This window comes from Salmo salar, chromosome ssa06, assembly GCF_905237065.1.
Source record: "Salmo salar chromosome ssa06, Ssal_v3.1, whole genome shotgun sequence".
NCBI lineage: Eukaryota > Metazoa > Chordata > Actinopteri > Salmoniformes > Salmonidae > Salmo > Salmo salar.
The window spans coordinates 75,790,656-75,812,022 of record NC_059447.1 but is presented as its reverse complement, the minus strand read 5'-3'; the positions used below and the strand labels follow the sequence as shown (position 1 = coordinate 75,812,022).

The 21,367-nt window shown below is 47.7% G+C and overlaps 1 protein-coding gene across 10 annotated transcripts in view; it reads right to left on the bottom strand.

Moving 5' to 3' along the window:
* The window catches only part of LOC106608079 (ena/VASP-like protein), a 147,355-nt gene that overhangs the window by 53,715 nt on the left and 72,273 nt on the right, over positions 1-21,367 (bottom strand). For 5 of the 10 annotated variants that reach the window (XM_045721005.1, XM_045721001.1, XM_045721003.1 and 2 more), the window contains 2 exons: positions 14,373-14,547; positions 14,096-14,273 (listed from right to left, as the gene is read on the bottom strand). In XM_045721005.1, the coding sequence (XP_045576961.1) occupies positions 14,096-14,273; positions 14,373-14,547 (353 nt within the window). The remainder of the gene's footprint in view (positions 1-14,095; positions 14,274-14,372; positions 14,548-21,367) is intronic. The other 5 variants (XM_045721006.1, XM_045721004.1, XM_045721010.1 and 2 more) reach the window with 1 other exon arrangement.

The following is a 21,367-nucleotide window of genomic DNA, read 5'->3' as shown; positions in this document are numbered from 1 at the left end:
CACACACACACACACACACACACACACACACACACACACACACACACACACACACACAAACACAAACCTTGACAACCAAAAGCAAGTACTTAACAGTTTACATTCTAACACAACCATCAACATAATGAAAATCCACTCAACTCCGGTCAAACCACCATAACATACCAACAATATTCACAACAGCCAAACACTACAGACATAACCCCCAGTATTCACAACAGCCAAACACTACAGACATAACCCCCAGTATTCACAACAGCCAAACACTACAGACATAACCCCCAGTATTCACAACAGCCAAACACTACAGACATAACCCCCAGTATTCACAACAGCCAAACACTACAGACATAACCCCCAGTATTCACAACAGCCACACACTACAGACATAACCCCAGTATTCACAACAGCCACACACTACAGACATAACCCCCAGTATTCACAACAGCCAAACACTACAGACATAACCCCAGTATTCACAACAGCCAAACACTACAGACATAACCCCAGTATTCACAACAGCCAAACACTACAGACATAACCCCCAGTATTCACAACAGCCACACACTACAGACATAACCCCCAGTATTCACAACAGCCACACACTACAGACATAACCCCAGTATTCACAACAGCCACACACTACAGACATAACCCCCACATCACACATACATTCTATGGCATGATTATAACACAGACACACACACAGACAATCCAGTGAGAGTGTGAGAGGTAGCCAACAGTAGTACGTACAGGACATATTGAAGAGGAAGAATCGGCTGTGGCAGACACAGAAGCACTGGCAGACCCAGTCTCTGCTCACCACAGCTCGCCCTCTCTCCTCCATCTCCTCCTCCTCTGTCTCTCACCTGTCCAGATACCCCCCCTCTGCCTCACCCACACCTCCCCCTCGTCTCCAGTGTCATCCCCAGTAACCTACACCACTAAGCAGCAGCAGGAGAGTGCAGGGTAGTTCATCTTTAACAAGCTTCCAGAAGACTGAGAGACTGGCTGGGTGGATCCATAAACATCCAGAACACCAGGGGTCACTGAGATCAGGGAGGCTGTCTACACCAGGGGTCACTGAGATCAGGGAGGCTGTCTACACCAGGGGTCACTGAGATCAGGGAGGCTGTCTACACCAGGCCTCCAGAACACCAGGGGTCACTGAGATTAGGGAGGCTGTCTACACCAGGCCTCCAGAACACCAGGGGTCACTGAGATCAGGGAGGCTGTCTACACCAGGGGTCACTGAGATCAGGGAGGCTGTCTACACCAGGCCTCCAGAACACCAGGGGTCATTGAGATCAGGGAGGCTGTCTACACCAGGGGTAACTGAGATCAGGGAGGCTGTCTACACCAGGCCTCCAGAACGGCATGGGTCACTGAGATCAGGGAGGCTGTCTACACCAGGCCTCCAGAACACCAGGGGTCACTGAGATCAGGGAGGCTGTCTACACCAGGGGTCACTGAGATCAGGGAGGCTGTCTACACCAGGCCTCCAGAACACCAGGGGTCACTGAGATCAGGGAGGCTGTCTACACCAGGCCTCCAGAACACCAGGGGTCACTGAGATCAGGGAGGCTGTCTACACCAGGGGTCACTGAGATCAGGGAGGCTGTCTACACCAGGCCTCCAGAACACCAGGGGTCACTGAGATCAGGGAGGCTGTCTACACCAGGCCTCCAGAACACCAGGGGTCACTGAGATCAGGGAGGCTGTCTACATCAGGTCTCCAGAACACCAGGGGTCACTGAGATCAGGGAGGCTGTCTACACCAGGCCTCCAGAACACCAGGGGTCACTGAGATCAGGGAGGCTGTCTACACCAGGCCTCCAGAACACCAGGGGTCACTGAGATCAGGGAGGCTGTCTACACCAGGCCTCCAGAACACCAGGGGTCACTGAGATCAGGGAGGCTGTCTACACCAGGCCTCCAGAACACCAGGGGTCACTGAGATCAGGGAGGCTGTCTACACCAGGCCTCCAGAACACCAGGGGTCACTGAGATCAGGGAGGCTGTCTACATCAGGTCTCCAGAACACCAGGGGTCACTGAGATCAGGGAGGCTGTCTACACCAGGCCTCCAGAACACCAGGGGTCATTGAGATCAGGGAGGCTGTCTACACCAGGGGTCACTGAGATCAGGTAGGCTGTCTACACCAGGCCTCCAGAACACCAGGGGTCACTGAGATCAGGGAGGCTGTCTACACCAGGCCTCCAGAACACCAGGGGTCACTGAGATCAGGAAGGGGGCCTCATTTGTCAACTGTGCACAAATGTCTTACTAAATTCTGGCATACGTGGAGATTCTAGGATTTGCGTGCGGCAGAAATTATTGGGATTTAACAAACTGTCGCAGGCAACATATAGGCATGTTTTCATTGATAAGTCTGAGCCATATTATATTTGTGCACTGGTTAAGGAGCGCTACAACCCAGCCTGGAAAACGCCCTCCACTCACCTTTTATGCTAACAAAAACACCCTAATTTGCTGTAGGCCATGATTTGGAAATGTCGGAACTGGGCCATGTCCGTTTCTAAAAGAAAGCGGAATATCAAATTTGATCACATTTCTGTAGAGGTGTGGGCAGAATGTTTTAATCTTTTTCAGTGACTTTTTTTTAACTAAAAGTGCATGTGACCTATAACGAGTGCTAAACACTGCCAGCGCATTCTGTAAGATCGATTGTCTATCGAACGATTTAAAAGTAAATGCTGCCTACAGCCCACACTTCTCTGCAAAAGATGAATTGTTGTTCAATATTTTGTTTATCAATGCATGATTATCTTTCTATCTCCTTGAACATGTTATTATGTCAAGCTCCTATTGCACAGTAATACTGTAGCCTACCCATACTAACATAGGCTACACGTCTATTTACCAGTCATGTCAGAAAAGGAGAGACAAGCCCTGCAATATGACATTGATTTAGGCCTATATAATAAAAATAAAATAAATATATTCGGTGACATGATGCTATGCGATCTCCTAATCAATGACAAATGCATCTGTTTTATCATTAGACCCATGACTCAATGTTTTTATTAGCCTACCATTATTATAATTCCCGGGATTCAAACACCTCCATTTCCTCCAAAATAACAATATTTGCTTCCAATGCAGTTGATCAACCACTAGAAGTTGAGCGTGCGCATGGTCTAAGATTTGCGCGGAGATACGCACCTTTGATAAATGAGGCCCCAGGCCTCCAGAACAACAGGGAGCAGACGTGAGGAATAGTGAGGAGTGGTAAGACGCCTGAGGTGCTGTGAAGCTCAGGCCCAATTCCAAATCAACCCCTACACCCTAAACACTACACTGAAACCTAATCCCTACACCCCGACCTACTCCATCAACACTTCTATTGATGGAAGAGGTTTGAATAGGTGGTAATAACCAATATATGGTAATAACCAATATGGCTATTACCATATAACTTACAGCACAGCTATCTAACCCTCTTAGAGCTCATCACATATGGGTCCTTTTGGATTGAGTGTAGGACCTGATCTTTGGCAGTTCAGTCTGTGGTATATTGCCACTTCATACAAGCTTAAACGAAATGGCACTTAAACAGCCTATCGGCATGTTTCCTTTTCATCATAGTGTGTGTGAATTGTGTGAGAGAGGTAGTGAGTGTGTGTGTGTGTGTGTGTGTGTGTGTGTGTGTGTGTGTGTGTGTGTGTGTGTGTGTGTGTGTGTGTGTGTGTGTGTGTGTGTGCTGTGTGTTTGTATAAGCATTAACAAGCACTGCAGAAGAGAGGGTGTCTATCCCTTGACATCATGGCATCTGCTAAGCAAACACACACACACTGTTAATTTGATCTCTGCCGCAGTCACCTCAGGCGGTGTGTGTCTGTGTGTGTGTGTGTGTGTGGGGGGGGGGACCTCTGAGATTTTCCCATATGCAGTGTGTGACGTGTTTCTGTGATTGGAGTTGTGTGTGCGGTCTGTGTGTGCATGCGTGTGTGTTTATTAGTCAGATAAAAACAACAGAACTGGAAGAATGGACCCAGGGGAGAACTATTCAATGACTTATTTTAATTAAAAGAGGAGAGTGAAGATGGGGAAAACAAAACTCCACTGTTAGACTCCACTGTTACTGTAATGACTGGGAAGAGAGGACTGCACTGTTACTGTAATGACTGGGAAGAGAGGACTCCACTGTTACTGTAATGACTGGGAAGAGAGGACTGCACTGTTACTGTAATGACTGGGAAGAGAGGACTGCACTGTTACTGTAATGACTGGGAAGAGAGGACTCCACTGTTACTGTAATGACTGGGAAGAGAGGACTGCACTGTTACTGTAATGACTGGGAAGAGAGGACTGCACTGTTACTGTAATGACTGGGAAGAGAGGACTGCACTGTTACTGTAATGACTGGGAAGAGAGGACTCCACTGTTACTGTAATGACTGGGAAGAGAGGACTGCACTGTTACTGTAATGACTGGGAAGAGAGGACTGCACTGTTACTGTAATGACTAGGAAGAGAGGACTGCACTGTTACTGTAATGACTGGGAAGAGAGGACTCCACTGTTACTGTAATGACTGGGAAGAGAGGACTCCACTGTTACTGTAATGACTAGGAAGAGAGGACTCCACTGTTACTGTAATGACTGGGAAGAGAGGACTCCACTGTTACTGTAATGACTGGGAAGAGAGGACTCCACTGTTACTGTAATGACTGGGAAGAGAGGACTCCACTGTTACTGTAATGACTAGGAAGAGAGGACTCCACTGTTACTGTAATGACTGGGAAGAGAGGACTGCACTGTTACTGTAATGACTGGGAAGAGAGGACTCCACTGTTACTGTAATGACTAGGAAGAGAGGACTCCACTGCTACTGTAATGACTGGGAAGAGAGGACTGCACTGTTACTGTAATGACTGGGAAGAGAGGACTGCACTGTTACTGTAATGACTGGGAAGAGAGGACTCCACTGTTACTGTAATGACTAGGAAGAGAGGACTCCACTGTTACTGTAATGACTGGGAAGAGAGGACTGCACTGTTACTGTAATGACTGGGAAGAGAGGACTGCACTGTTACTGTAATGACTGGGAAGAGAGGACTCCACTGTTACTGTAATGACTGGGAAGAGAGGACTCCACTGCTACTGTAATGACTGGGAAGAGAGGACTCCACTGCTACTGTAATGACTGGGAAGAGAGGACTGCACTGTTACTGTAATGACTGGGAAGAGAGGACTCCACTGTTACTGTAATGACTGGGAAGAGAGGACTGCACTGTTACTGTAATGACTGGGAAGAGAGGACTGCACTGTTACTGTAATGACTGGGAAGAGAGGACTGCACTGTTACTGTAATGACTGGGAAGAGAGGACTCCACTGTTACTGTAATGACTGGGAAGAGAGGACTGCACTGTTACTGTAATGACTAGGAAGAGAGGACTCCACTGTTACTGTAATGACTGGGAAGAGAGGACTGCACTGTTACTGTAATGACTGGGAAGAGAGGACTGCACTGTTACTGTAATGACTGGGAAGAGAGGACTGCACTGTTACTGTAATGACTGGGAAGAGAGGACTCCACTGTTACTGTAATGACTGGGAAGAGAGGACTCCACTGCTACTGTAATGACTGGGAAGAGAGGACTCCACTGTTACTGTAATGACTAGGAAGAGAGGACTCCACTGCTACTGTAATGACTGGGAAGAGAGGACTCCACTGTTACTGTAATGACTGGGAAGAGAGGACTCCACTGCTACTGTAATGACTGGGAAGAGAGGACTGCACCGTTACTGTAATGACTGGGAAGAGAGGACTCCACTGTTACTGTAATGACTGGGAAGAGAGGACTGCACTGTTACTGTAATGACTGGGAAGAGAGGACTGCACTGTTACTGTAATAACTGGGAAGAGAGGACTGCACTGTTACTGTAATGACTGGGAAGAGAGGACTCCACTGTTACTGTAATGACTGGGAAGAGAGGACTCCACTGCTACTGTAATGACTGGGAAGAGAGGACTCCACTGCTACTGTAATGACTGGGAAGAGAGGACTGCACTGTTACTGTAATGACTGGGAAGAGAGGACTCCACTGTTACTGTAATGACTGGGAAGAGAGGACTGCACTGTTACTGTAATGACTGGGAAGAGAGGACTCCACTGTTACTGTAATGACTGGGAAGAGAGGACTCCACTGTTACTGTAATGACTAGGAAGAGAGGACTCCACTGCCACTGTAATGACTGGGAAGAGAGGACTCCACTGTTACTGTAATGACTGGGAAGAGAGGACTGCACTGTTACTGTAATGACTGGGAAGAGAGGACTGCACTGTTACTGTAATGACTGGGAAGAGAGGACTCCACTGTTACTGTAATGACTGGGAAGAGAGGACTCCACTGCTACTGTAATGACTGGGAAGAGAGGACTCCACTGCTACTGTAATGACTGGGAAGAGAGGACTGCACTGTTACTGTAATGACTGGGAAGAGAGGACTGCACTGTTACTGTAATGACTAGGAAGAGAGGACTGCACTGTTACTGTAATGACTGGGAAGAGAGGACTGCACTGTTACTGTAATGACTGGGAAGAGAGGACTGCACTGTTACTGTAATGACTGGGAAGAGAGGACTGCACTGTTACTGTAATGACTGGGAAGAGAGGACTCCACTGTTACTGTAATGACTGGGAAAAGAGGACTGCACTGTTACTGTAATGACTAGGAAGAGAGGACTCCACTGTTACTGTAATGACTGGGAAGAGAGGACTGCACTGTTACTGTAATGACTGGGAAGAGAGGACTGCACTGTTACTGTAATGACTGGGAAGAGAGGACTGCACTGTTACTGTAATGACTGGGAAGAGAGGACTCCACTGTTACTGTAATGACTGGGAAGAGAGGACTCCACTGCTACTGTAATGACTGGGAAGAGAGGACTCCACTGCTACTGTAATGACTGGGAAGAGAGGACTGCACTGTTACTGTAATGACTGGGAAGAGAGGACTCCACTGTTACTGTAATGACTGGGAAGAGAGGACTGCACTGTTACTGTAATGACTGGGAAGAGAGGACTCCACTGTTACTGTAATGACTGGGAAGAGAGGACTCCACTGTTACTGTAATGACTAGGAAGAGAGGACTCCACTGCTACTGTAATGACTGGGAAGAGAGGACTCCACTGTTACTGTAATGACTGGGAAGAGAGGACTCCACTGCTACTGTAATGACTGGGAAGAGAGGACTCCACTGTTACTGTAATGACTGGGAAGAGAGGACTCCACTGCTACTGTAATGACTGGGAAGAGAGGACTGCACCGTTACTGTAATGACTGGGAAGAGAGGACTCCACTGTTACTGTAATGACTGGGAAGAGAGGACTCCACTGTTACTGTAATGACTGGGAAGAGAGGACTCCACTGCTACTGTAATGACTGGGAAGAGAGGACTGCACTGTTACTGTAATGACTGGGAAGAGAGGACTCCACTGTTACTGTAATGACTGGGAAGAGAGGACTCCACTGTTACTGTAATGACTGGGAAGAGAGGACTCCACTGTTACTGTAATGAGTGGGAAGAGAGGACTCCACTGTTACTGTAATGACTGGGAAGAGAGGACTGCACTGTTACTGTAATGACTGGGAAGAGAGGACTGCACTGTTACTGTAATGACTGGGAAGAGAGGACTCCACTGTTACTGTAATGACTGGGAAGAGAGGACTCCACTGTTACTGTAATGACTGGGAAGAGAGGACTCCACTGTTACTGTAATGAGTGGGAAGAGAGGACTCCACTGTTACTGTAATGACTGGGAAGAGAGGACTCCACTGTTACTGTAATGACTGGGAAGAGAGGACTCCACTGTTACTGTAATGACTGGGAAGAGAGGACTGCACTGTTACTGTAATGACTGGGAAGAGAGGACTCTACCGTTACTGTAATGACTGGGAAGAGAGGACTCTACCGTTACTGTAATGACTGGGAAGAGAGGACTGCACTGTTACTGTAATGACTGGGAAGAGAGGACTGCACCGTTACTGTAATGACTGGGAAGAGAGGACTCCACTGTTACTGTAATGACTGGGAAGAGAGGACTCCACTGCTACTGTAATGACTGGGAAGAGAGGACTCCACTGTTACTGTAATGACTGGGAAGAGAGGACTCCACTGTTACTGTAATGACTGGGAAGAGAGGACTCCACTGCTACTGTAATGACTGGGAAGAGAGGACTGCACTGTTACTGTAATGACTGGGAAGAGAGGACTCCACTGTTACTGTAATGACTAGGAAGAGAGGACTCCACTGCTACTGTAATGACTGGGAAGAGAGGACTCCACTGTTACTGTAATGACTGGGAAGAGAGGACTCCACTGTTACTGTAATGACTGGGAAGAGAGGACTCCACTGCTACTGTAATGACTGGGAAGAGAGGACTGCACTGTTACTGTAATGACTGGGAAGAGAGGACTCCACTGTTACTGTAATGACTGGGCGAACCTGCTGTGATTGAAGAGAGAGTGAGAGAGAAAACATTCTGTGGGTGAACATAGAAAGAGAGAGATAACTAGGTGAACATAGAGAGAACTATGAGGTTGGTTTTGACGATAAACTCTAACAGAATGACAGGACAGTAAATGAGGACCGACAGACAGAGAGCCCCACTACTCTGATTCACCTGCATTATTCACGACATAGTAGATCACCTCAAGACCTGTCGCCATTTTAGGGTTAATATCCACAATTTCAATTCAGGGCATTCAGTAAAGTGAATTAAAATTCCAATCAGAATCATTGAAAGTAAGTGCCACATGTTCTAACCTCAGTTTGACTGAAATGAAATGGAATTGACCCCACCTCGAATGACAGGCTCCATTTCCCTCCTGGTCATAATGAAATGGAAATGACCCCACCTCGAATGACAGGCTCCATTTCCCTCCTGGTCATAATGAAATGGAAATGACCCCACCTCGAATGACAGGCTCCATTTTCCTCCTGGTCATAATGAAATGGAATTGACCCCACCTCGAATGACAGGCTCCCTTTCCTTCTGGTCATAATGAAATGGAAATGACCCCACCTCGAATGACAGGCTCCATTTCCCTCCTGGTCATAATGAAATGGAATTGACCCCACCTCGAATGACAGGCTCCATTTCCCTCCTGGTCATAATGAAATGGAAATGACCCCACCTCGAATGACAGGCTCCATTTCCCTCCTGGTCATAATGAAATGGAATTGACCCCACCTCGAATGACAGGCTCCATTTCCCTCCTGGTCATAATGAAATGGAATTAACCCCACCTCGAATGACAGGCTCCATTTCCCTCCTGGTCATAATGAAATGGAATTGACCCCACCTCGAATGACAGGCTCCATTTCCCTCCTGGTCATAATGAAATGGAAATGACCCCACCTCGAATGACAGGCTCCATTTCCCTCCTGACCATAATGAAATGGAAATGACCCCACCTCGAATGACAGGCGCCCTTTCCCTCCTGGTCATAATGAAATGGAAATGACCCCACCTCGAATGACAGGCTCCATTTCCCTCCTGGTCATAATGAAATGGAAATGACCCCACCTCGAATGACAGGCTCCATTTCCCTCCTGGTCATAATGAAATGGAATTAACCCCACCTCGAATGACAGGCTCCATTTCCCTCCTGGTCATAATGAAATGGAATTGACCCCACCTCGAATGACAGGCTCCATTTCCCTCCTGGTCATAATGAAATGGAATTGACCCCACCTCGAATGACAGGCTCCATTTCCCTCCTGACCATAATGAAATGGAATTAACCCCACCTCGAATGACAGGCTCCATTTCCCTCCTGGTCATAATGAAATGGAATTGACCCCACCTCGAATGACAGGCTCCATTTCCCTCCTGGTCATAATGAAATGGAAATGACCCCACCTCGAATGACAGGCTCCATTTCCCTCCTGGTCATAATGAAATGGAAATGACCCCACCTCGAATGACAGGCTCCATTTCCCTCCTGGTCATAATGAAATGGAATTAACCCCACCTCGAATGACAGGCTCCATTTCCCTCCTGGTCATAATGAAATGGAATTGACCCCACCTCGAATGACAGGCTCCATTTCCCTCCTGGTCATAATGAAATGGAATTGACCCCACCTCGAATGACAGGCTCCATTTCCCTCCTGACCATAATGAAATGGAATTAACCCCACCTCGAATGACAGGCTCCATTTCCCTCCTGGTCATAATGAAATGGAATTGACCCCACCTCGAATGACAGGCTCCATTTCCCTCCTGGTCATAATGAAATGGAAATGACCCCACCTCGAATGACAGGCTCCATTTCCCTCCTGGTCATAATGAAATGGAAATGACCCCACCTCGAATGACAGGCTCCATTTCCCTCCTGGTCATAATGAAATGGAAATGACCCCACCTCGAATGACAGGCTCCATTTCCCTCCTGACCATAATGAAATGGAAATGACCCCACCTCGAATGACAGGCTCCATTTCCCTCCTGGTCATAATGAAATGGAAATGACCCCACCTCGAATGACAGGCTCCTTTTCCCTCCTGGTCATAATGAAATGGAAATGACCCCACCTCGAATGACAGGCTCCATTTCCCTCCTGACCATAATGAAATGGAAATGACCCCACCTCGAATGACAGGCTCCTTTTCCCTCCTGACAATAATGAAATGGAAATGACCCCACCTCGAATGACAGGCTCCATTTCCTCCTGGTCATAATGAAATAGAATTAACCCCACCTCGAATGACAGGCTCCATTTCCCTCCTGGTCATAATGAAATGGAATTGACCCCACCTCGAATGACAGGCTCCATTTCCCTCCTGGTCATAATGAAATGGAATTGACCCCACCTCGAATGACAGGCTCCTTTTCCTCCTGGTCATAATGAAATAGAATTAACCCCACCTCGAATGACAGGCTCCATTTCCCTCCTGGTCATAATGAAATGGAAATGACCCCACCTCGAATGACAGGCTCCATTTCCCTCCTGGTCATAATGAAATGGAATTAACCCCACCTCGAATGACAGGCTCCATTTCCCTCCTGGTCATAATGAAATGGAATTGACCCCACCTCGAATGACAGGCTCCATTTCCCTCCTGGTCATAATGAAATGGAATTGACCCCACCTCGAATGACAGGCTCCATTTCCCTCCTGACCATAATGAAATGGAATTAACCCCACCTCGAATGACAGGCTCCATTTCCCTCCTGGTCATAATGAAATGGAATTGACCCCACCTCGAATGACAGGCTCCATTTCCCTCCTGGTCATAATGAAATGGAATTGACCCCACCTCGAATGACAGGCTCCATTTCCCTCCTGACCATAATGAAATGGAATTAACCCCACCTCGAATGACAGGCTCCATTTCCCTCCTGGTCATAATGAAATGGAATTGACCCCACCTCGAATGACAGGCTCCATTTCCCTCCTGGTCATAATGAAATGGAAATGACCCCACCTCGAATGACAGGCTCCATTTCCCTCCTGGTCATAATGAAATGGAAATGACCCCACCTCGAATGACAGGCTCCATTTCCCTCCTGACCATAATGAAATGGAAATGACCCCACCTCGAATGACAGGCTCCCTTTCCCTCCTGGTCATAATGAAATGGAAATGACCCCACCTCGAATGACAGGCTCCTTTTCCCTCCTGGTCATAATGAAATGGAAATGACCCCACCTCGAATGACAGGCTCCATTTCCCTCCTGACCATAATGAAATGGAAATGACCCCACCTCGAATGACAGGCTCCATTTCCTCCTGGTCATAATGAAATGGAAATGACCCCACCTCGAATGACAGGCTCCATTTCCCTCCTGGTCATAATGAAATGGAAATGACCCCACCTCGAATGACAGGCTCCATTTCCCTCCTGGTCATAATGAAATGGAATTGACCCCACCTCGAATGACAGGCTCCATTTCCCTCCTGACCATAATGAAATGGAAATGACCCCACCTCGAATGACAGGCTCCATTTCCCTCCTGACCATAATGAAATGGAAATGACCCCACCTCGAATGACAGGCTCCTTTTCCCTCCTGGTCATAATGAAATGGAAATGACCCCACCTCGAATGACAGGCTCCTTTTCCCTCCTGACAATAATGAAATGGAAATGACCCCACCTCGAATGACAGGCTCCATTTCCTCCTGGTCATAATGAAATAGAATTAACCCCACCTCGAATGACAGGCTCCATTTCCCTCCTGGTCATAATGAAATGGAATTGACCCCACCTCGAATGACAGGCTCCATTTCCCTCCTGGTCATAATGAAATGGAAATGACCCCACCTCGAATGACAGGCTCCATTTCCCTCCTGGTCATAATGAAATGGAATTAACCCCACCTCGAATGACAGGCTCCATTTCCCTCCTGGTCATAATGAAATGGAATTGACCCCACCTCGAATGACAGGCTCCATTTCCCTCCTGGTCATAATGAAATGGAATTGACCCCACCTCGAATGACAGGCTCCATTTCCCTCCTGGCCATAATGAAATGGAATTGACCCCACCTCGAATGACAGGCTCCATTTCCCTCCTGGTCATAATGAAATGGAATTGACCCCACCTCGAATGACAGGCTCCATTTCCCTCCTGGTCATAATGAAATGGAATTGACCCCACCTCGAATGACAGGCTCCATTTCCCTCCTGACCATAATGAAATGGAATTAACCCCACCTCGAATGACAGGCTCCATTTCCCTCCTGGTCATAATGAAATGGAATTGACCCCACCTCGAATGACAGGCTCCCTTTCCCTCCTGGTCATAATGAAATGGAAATGACCCCACCTCGAATGACAGGCTCCATTTCCCTCCTGGTCATAATGAAATGGAAATGACCCCACCTCGAATGACAGGCTCCATTTCCCTCCTGACCATAATGAAATGGAAATGACCCCACCTCGAATGACAGGCTCCCTTTCCCTCCTGGTCATAATGAAATGGAAATGACCCCACCTCGAATGACAGGCTCCATTTCCCTCCTGGTCATAATGAAATGGAAATGACCCCACCTCGAATGACAGGCTCCATTTTCCTCCTGGTCATAATGAAATGGAAATGACCCCACCTCGAATGACAGGCTCCATTTCCCTCCTGGTCATAATGAAATGGAAATGACCCCACCTCGAATGACAGGCTCCTTTTCCCTCCTGGTCATAATGAAATGGAAATGACCCCACCTCGAATGACAGGCTCCATTTCCCTCCTGACCATAATGAAATGGAAATGACCCCACCTCGAATGACAGGCTCCATTTCCTCCTGGTCATAATGAAATGGAAATGACCCCACCTCGAATGACAGGCTCCATTTCCCTCCTGGTCATAATGAAATGGAAATGACCCCACCTCGAATGACAGGCTCCATTTCCCTCCTGGCCATAATGAAATGGAAATGACCCCACCTCGAATGACAGGCTCCATTTCCCTCCTGACCATAATGAAATGGAAATGACCCCACCTCGAATGACAGGCTCCATTTCCCTCCTGACCATAATGAAATGGAAATGACCCCACCTCGAATGACAGGCTCCATTTCCCTCCTGACCATAATGAAATGGAAATGACCCCACCTCGAATGACAGGCTCCTTTTCCCTCCTGACCATAATGAAATGGAAATGACCCCACCTCGAATGACAGGCTCCATTTCCCTCCTGACCATAATGAAATGGAAATGACCCCACCTCGAATGACAGGCTCCTTTTCCCTCCTGGTCATAATGAAATGGAAATGACCCCACCTCGAATGACAGGCTCCATTTCCCTCCTGACCATAATGAAATGGAAATGACCCCACCTCGAATGACAGGCTCCTTTTCCCTCCTGGTCATAATGAAATGGAAATGACCCCACCTCGAATGACAGGCTCCATTTCCTCCTGGTCATAATGAAATGGAATTGACTTTATATACGGCTTTCTCATGTTGTCTATATTTGGCCACCTCCCTTACACACCCACCCACACACACACACACACACACACACACACACACACACACACACACACACACACACACACACACAGACACACACACACACCCCACCTCCCTCCCTCACACACTCTCTCTCTCTCTCTCTCACCTCCGTCCTGAGTGCTGAGGACATTGAGCGCGAACAGCATGGCATTGGAGAATGTGGTGGCTTCCTCCTTGCTGGCAAAGTTGAGTCCGTAGACCTGGCGGGCATCACGCCACTGGTGGAAGGTGGGCGTGGCCTGGTTATACTTCAGCCCCTTCACTATGGAGTAGTTGATCACCACCTGGAGGTAAGAGATGGAGTGGAGAGATGGTCAATTCAGATCAGTGTGTGTGTGTGTGTGGGTGTGGGTGTGTGTGTGGGTGTGGGTGTGTCTGTGTACCTCTACCTGCTGGTCTTGTAGTTTGACTCCCACCACACGGAAGGTGTTGTTGGCAGTGTTGTGGTAGATGTTGATGCGGCTGAAGCCCTGCTGGCCTGGCTTAATGGGAACCCACTTCTTACTGCTGTCATCATAGACCATGACAGAAGCTCGTGCCTGGCAGATACTCTGCTCACTGAAACAGGAAGAGAGAAACTATTAGTTCATCATTTAATCAATCAATCAATTGATCTGTCGGTTGGTCTACCTAGCCGTAACCCTAACCCTGTCATCATACACCATGACGGAGGCTCTCGCCTGGCAGATACCCTGCTTACTGAAACAGGAAGAGAAAAACAAAGTCCATCACTTGAATCAATCAATCAGTTGATCAATATGAACCCTAACCCTTACTGCTGTCATCAGACAACATCACAGAGGCTCTCCCTGGCAGAGATACTCAAGAGTCAATCGGGAGAAAATCAATAAATTCTTTGAACATCAGTTAATCAACCAATGCCACCATTTTGTTTGATTTAAATAGGCTATAACAAAGGAACAGGAACAGGATAAAGCACTGCATAGTTGCATTATAAGACCAATCCAGCTGTAATCATGTGACTGATTGAAAAGCCTGTAATCACAAGATGTAAAGGAGTTGGATATGCTAAAGGAGACAACAACCCAACCTTCTTACCTAGTGTAGCATTAATAGCATAAATCAAACCTCGTTAGCCATATACAGTGCTAGACCAGAGTCTGCTGCTACTGGTAGAAATATGTGTGTGTGTGTGTGTGTGTCTCCAGTTTGGGCCTGCCTCCTTCCCATCTGACAGCATTCAACACAGCCCACTGAGGCTCTCTCTCTTCAATGAGGATGGAGGAGGAAAGCAGAGGAGAGACAGAGACAGAGAGGAGAGACAGAGAGGAGAGACAGAGAGGAGAGACAGAGAGGAGAGACATAGGAAAGACAGAGAGGAGAGACAGAGAGGAGAGACAGAGAGGAGAGACATAGAGGAGAGACAGAGAGGAGAGACAGAGAGGAGAGACAGAGAGGAGAGACATAGGAAAGACAGAGAGGAGAGACAGAGAGGAGAGACAGAGAGGAGAGACAGAGGAAAGACAGAGAGGAAAGACAGAGAGGAGAGACAGAGAGGAGAGACAGAGAGGAGAGACAGAGAGGAGAGACAGAGAGGAGAGACAGAGGAAAGACAGAGAGGAGAGACAGAGAGGAGAGACAGAGAGGAGACAGAAGAGAGACAGAGGAGAGACAGAGGAGAGACAGGAGAGACAGATTAGAGACAGAGGAGAGACAGAGATGAGAGACAGATAGGAGAGAGAGGAGAGACAGAGTGGAGACAGAAGAGAAACAGAGAGGAGATACAGAGGAGAGGCGGAGAGGAGAGGCAGAAAGGAGAGGCAGAGAGGAGAGACAGAGGAGAGAGAGAGAGGAAAGAGAGGAGAGACAGAGAGGAAAGAGAGGAGAGACAGAGGAGAGATAGGAGAGGAGAGACAGAAGAGAGGCATAGGAGAGACAGAGAGGAGATAGAGAGGAGAGACAGAGTTGAAAGACAGAGGAGAGACAGAGAGGAGACAGAAGAGAAACAGAGAGGAGAGGCAGAGAGGAGAGAGAGTGGAGAGGAAAGGAGTGAGAAAGGGAAATAAAGGGGAGTGGGAGAGGAGATATTGAAAAGTATGGAAGGAGAGGTGAGACGGAGAAAAGGATGGAATGAGTTTAGATACAATGAGAGACAGAGTGCACAAGAGGGAAGAGGAGGAAGGGGGAAGGAAGGGGGAGAGGAGGAAGGGGGAAGGAAGGGGGAGAGGAGGAAGGGGGAAAGGGGGAGAGGGGAAAGGGAGGAGGAATGGGGAGAGGAGGAAGGGTGAGAGGGGAAAGGGAGGAGGAATGGGGAGAGGAGGAAGGGTGAGAGGGGAAAGGGAGGAGGAATGGGGAGAGGAGGAAGGGTGAGAGGGGAAAGGGAGGAGGAATGGGGAGAGGAGGAAGGGTGAGAGGGGAAAGGGAGGAGGAATGGGGAAAAGAGGAAAGGGGGGAGAGGGAGAGTTTTGACATAACAATTTGAATAACAAGAAAGAGCCCTATCTGAGCCTCTGATTCATCACCAGGCTAAAATTAGAGGAGCAGCCCCTGGGGCAGAGAGAAAGAGCTGCTTCAGAGGAGAGACAGGGGAGGGGAGGGGGGGCTGAGATCCTGAGAGGAGAGGGGAGGGGGGGCTGAGATCCTGAGAGGAGAGGGGAGGGGGGTCTGAGATCCTGAGAGGGGAGGGGACGGGGCCTGAGATCCTGAGAGGAGAGGGGAGGGGAGGGGGGCCTGAGATCCTAAGAGGCTAAGTGAGTGGAAACAAAGATTGAGAAAGTGAGAGAGAGAGGTTGAGGGAGAGACACAGAGAGACAGAGCGATGAGAGGGAGGGGGGCAGGGTGATTATCTGAGATGGAGTGATAGTTATAGAGGGAAATAGAAAGCTAGCGAGCGAACACGCGCCATTTAACCAGTGTTGTGTATAGAAAGTGTCTCTCCTCAGCAGCCATGAGAAATAGGCCAGGAGAGATGTCAGGTTATGGTGAGTCACTACCTTAGAGACTGAGAAACAGACTAATGGATAAACACGCTGACTGGGACATCCTGTCTCTCAAGCTCACCCCACTAGTCCAATTTGAATACATTAGGCCAGGGAATACAGTAACCCAGGATTCAGGGCTATTCAGGGCTATACAGGGATATACAGTCCTTTAGGGCCAAAACACTTCTGCTTCTCACCACCCGATCATGGACTGATTCAGACCTTAGACACCAGGTGAGTGAACTCTTGGGCCAATCAATGTCATTAATTGATCAATTGACTGGCAGGTAGAAAAGAACCAGCATTAACCCTGGACTATTAACCCTGGACTATTAACCCTGGACTATTAACCCTGGAGCTACTAACCCTGGACTATTAACCCTGGACTATTAACCCTGGACTATTAACCCTGGAGCTATTAACCCTGGACTATTAACCCTGGACTATTAACCCTGGACTATTAACCCTGGACTATTAACCCTGGACTATTAACCCTGGACTATTAACCCTGGAGCTATTAACCCTGGACTATTAACCCTGGACTATTAACCCTGGACTATTAACCCTGGAGCTATTAACCCTGGAGCTATTAACCCTGGACTATTAACCCTGGAGCTATTAACCCTGGAGCTATTAACCCTGGACTATTAACCCTGGAGCTATTAACCCTGGACTATTAACCCTGGAGCTATTAACCCTGGACTATTAACCCTGGACTATTAACCCTGGAGCTATTAACCCTGGAGCTATTAACCCTGGACTATTAACCCTGGAGCTATTAACCCTGGACTATTAACCCTGGAGCTATTAACCCTGGAGCTATTAACCCTGGACTATTAACCCTGGAGCTATTAACCCTGGACTATTAACCCTGGAGCTATTAACCCTGGAGCTATTAACCCTGGACTATTAACCCTGGAGCTATTAACCCTGGGCTATTAACCCTGGAGCTATTAACCCTGGAGCTATTAACTTTGGACTATTAACCCTGGAGCTATTAACCCTGGAGCTATTAACCCTGGACTATTAACCCTGGAGCTATTAACCCTGGACTATTAACCCTGGAGCTATTAACCCTGGAACTATTAACCCTGGAGCTATTAACCCTGGAGCTATTAACCCTGGAGCTATTAACCCTGGACTATTAACCCTGGACTATTAACCCTGGAACTATTAACCCTGGACTATTAACCCTGGAGCTATTAACCCTGGAGCTATTAACCCTGGAGCTATTAACCCTGTGTAACGGCTGTCTATGGAAGAAGTGGACCAAAATGCGGCGGAGTTAGGGTTCGTCATATTTAATTCAACGAACACTATGCATTTACAAAAACAACAAAACTGACAGCCAACACAGTCCTGTCAGGTGCAACCACATTGACAAGCACAATTACCCACGAAACACAAAGGAAACGTAGGCAACTTATGTGTGACTCCCAATCAACCACAACCCTCTACAGCTGTGCCTGATTGGAAGTCACACGGCCAAAATCAATGAAACAATAAAAAACACACACTCCCTTCTGCCACGTCCTGACCCAACTACACCCTCTACTGGTCAGGACGTGACACCCTGGACTATTAACCCTGGACTATTAACCCTGGAGCTATTAACCCTGGAGCCTACTGTGATTTGAGGCCTTGTGATTGTAAAGTCCTATAGTAGATGCTGCTGGTTGAGTCAACAACCCTGCTTCCATAAAAACACAACACAAACACACTGTCATTTACTTTCCATGAAAGCACTGCACATTTTTGAGAAAGCCTTGGTTATAAATAAGCACACATCTTAGGGTGAGAGTGAAGCTATACACACATTGCATTAGGACGGTGGAAGTGATCCTACACACATTGCATTAGGACGGTGGAAGTGATGCTATACACACATTGCATTAGGACGGTGGAAGTGATGCTATACACACATTGCATTCGGACGGTGGAAGTGATGCTATACACACATTGCATTAGGACGGTGGAAGTGATGCTACACACACATTGCATTAGGACGGTGGAAGTGATGCTACACACACATTGCATTAGGACGGTGGAAGTGATGCTATACACACATTGCATTAGGACGGTGGAAGTGAAGCTATACACACATTGCATTAGGACGGTGGAAGTGATGCTATACACACATTGCATTAGGACGGTGGAAGTGATGCTACACACACATTGCATTAGGACGGTGGAAGTGATGCTATACACACATTGCATTAGGACGGTGGAAGTGATGCTATACACACATTGCATTAGGACGGTGGAAGTGATGCTATACACACATTGCATTAGGACGGTGGAAGTGATGCTATACACACATTGCATTAGGACGGTGGAAGTGATCCTACACACATTGCATTAGGACGGTGGAAGTGAAGCTACACACACATTGCATTAGGACGGTGGAAGTGATGCTATACACACATTGCATTAGGACGGTGGAAGTGATGCTATACACACATTGCATTAGGACGGTGGAAGTGATGCTATACACACATTGCATTAGGACGGTGGAAGTGAAGCTATACACACATTGCATTAGGACGGTGGAAGTGATGCTATACACACATTGCATTAGGACGGTGGAAGTGATGCTACACACACATTGCATTAGGACGGTGGAAGTGAAGCTATACACACATTGCATTAGGACGGTGGAAGTGATGCTATACACACATTGCATTAGGACGGTGGAAGTGATGCTACACACACATTGCATTAGGACGGTGGAAGTGATGCTATACACACATTGCATTAGGACGGTGGAAGTGATGCTACACACACATTGCATTAGGACGGTGGAAGTGATGCTATACACACATTGCATTAGGACGGTGGAAGTGATGCTATACACACATTGCATTAGGACGGTGGAAGTGATGCTACACACACATTGCATTAGGACGGTGGAAGTGATGCTACACACACATTGCATTAGGACGGTGGAAGTGATGCTATACACACTTGTCATTATCGGTTTCCATCTTAACAGGCTTTAAATTAGCCAGTGTACCAGCAAGGCAGTCAGTTGTTTCATTTATTTAATTTAACTCGGCGGCTGAGTTCATTTTTAAAAGGAGTTCTTGGCAATCGCCTCACCCCACCAGCATGAATAAATGAGACTCTCATATGAAAAGAGAACGAGAGAGACAGCAAGATAGAGAAGAAGAGAACGAGAGAGAAGAGAAGAGAAGAGAAGAGAGAAAGAGAGAGAGAAGGAGAAGAGTGTGAGAGAAAGAAGAGAGGGGGAGAAGTAGGAGAGGGAGAGAGAGAGACAGAATGAGAGCGAGAGAGAAAAAGAGGAAGAGAAAGACAGACAGGCTACAGAGAGAAAGAGAGATGGACTGAAAAGAAGAGAGCTGAGTTGAGACATTGAACAAACCGTTCTGTAACTGACCGTTCAGGGGCAGACACACATTTTTTACATTTTAGTCATTTAGCAGACGCTCTTATCCAGAGCGACTTACAGTAGAGTGCATACATTTTGATTACATTTTTACATACTGGCCCCCCGTGGGAATCGAACCCACAACCCTGGCGTTGCAAGCGCCATGCTCTACCAACTGAGCTACAGTGACCCACCTGTTGAAGCATGTAAAATATGTCTCTGAGACATAAGTTAGGTGTTTCTGTTTGCACCTTGACAGGAGAAGCAGCAGCAAGCTATAACTGAGTGGAGTTTTCCTTTGACGCAAAAACACACACACACACACACACACACACACACACACACACACACACACACACACACACACACACACACACACACACACACACACACACACACACACACACACACACACACACACACACACACACACACACACACACACACACACACACACACACACACACACACTTGAAATACCATCCTGTACTCTGGAGAAAGCCCAGGGATGTACCTCTGGAGAAAGCCCAGGGATGTACCTCTGGAGAAAGCCCAGGGATGTACCTCTGGAGAAAGCCCAGGGATGTACCTCTGGAGAAAGCCCAGGGAGGTACCTCTGGAGAAAGCCCAGGGATGTACCTCTGGAGAAAGCCCAGGGATGTACCTCTGGAGAAAGCCCAGGGATGTACCTCTGGAGAAAGCCCAGGGATGTACCTCTGGAGAAAGCCCAGGGATGTACCTCTGGAGAAAGCCCAGGGATGTACCTCTGGAGAAAGCCCAGGGATGTACCTCTGGAGAAAGCCCAGGGAGGTACCTCTGGAGAAAGCCCAGGGATGTACCTCTGGAGAAAGCCCAGGGATGTAGCCCAGGGATGTACCTCTGGAGAAAGCCCAGGGATGTAGCCCAGGGATGTACCTCTGGAGAGAGAGAGAGAGAGGGTGATGTATATATTTTGTTTATAGCCAGCTGAAAGAGAGAGAGAGGGGGATAGAGAGAGCAAGAGAGAGATAGCTAGCTGAATGAGAGAGTCATGCTGTGCTCTCATCAC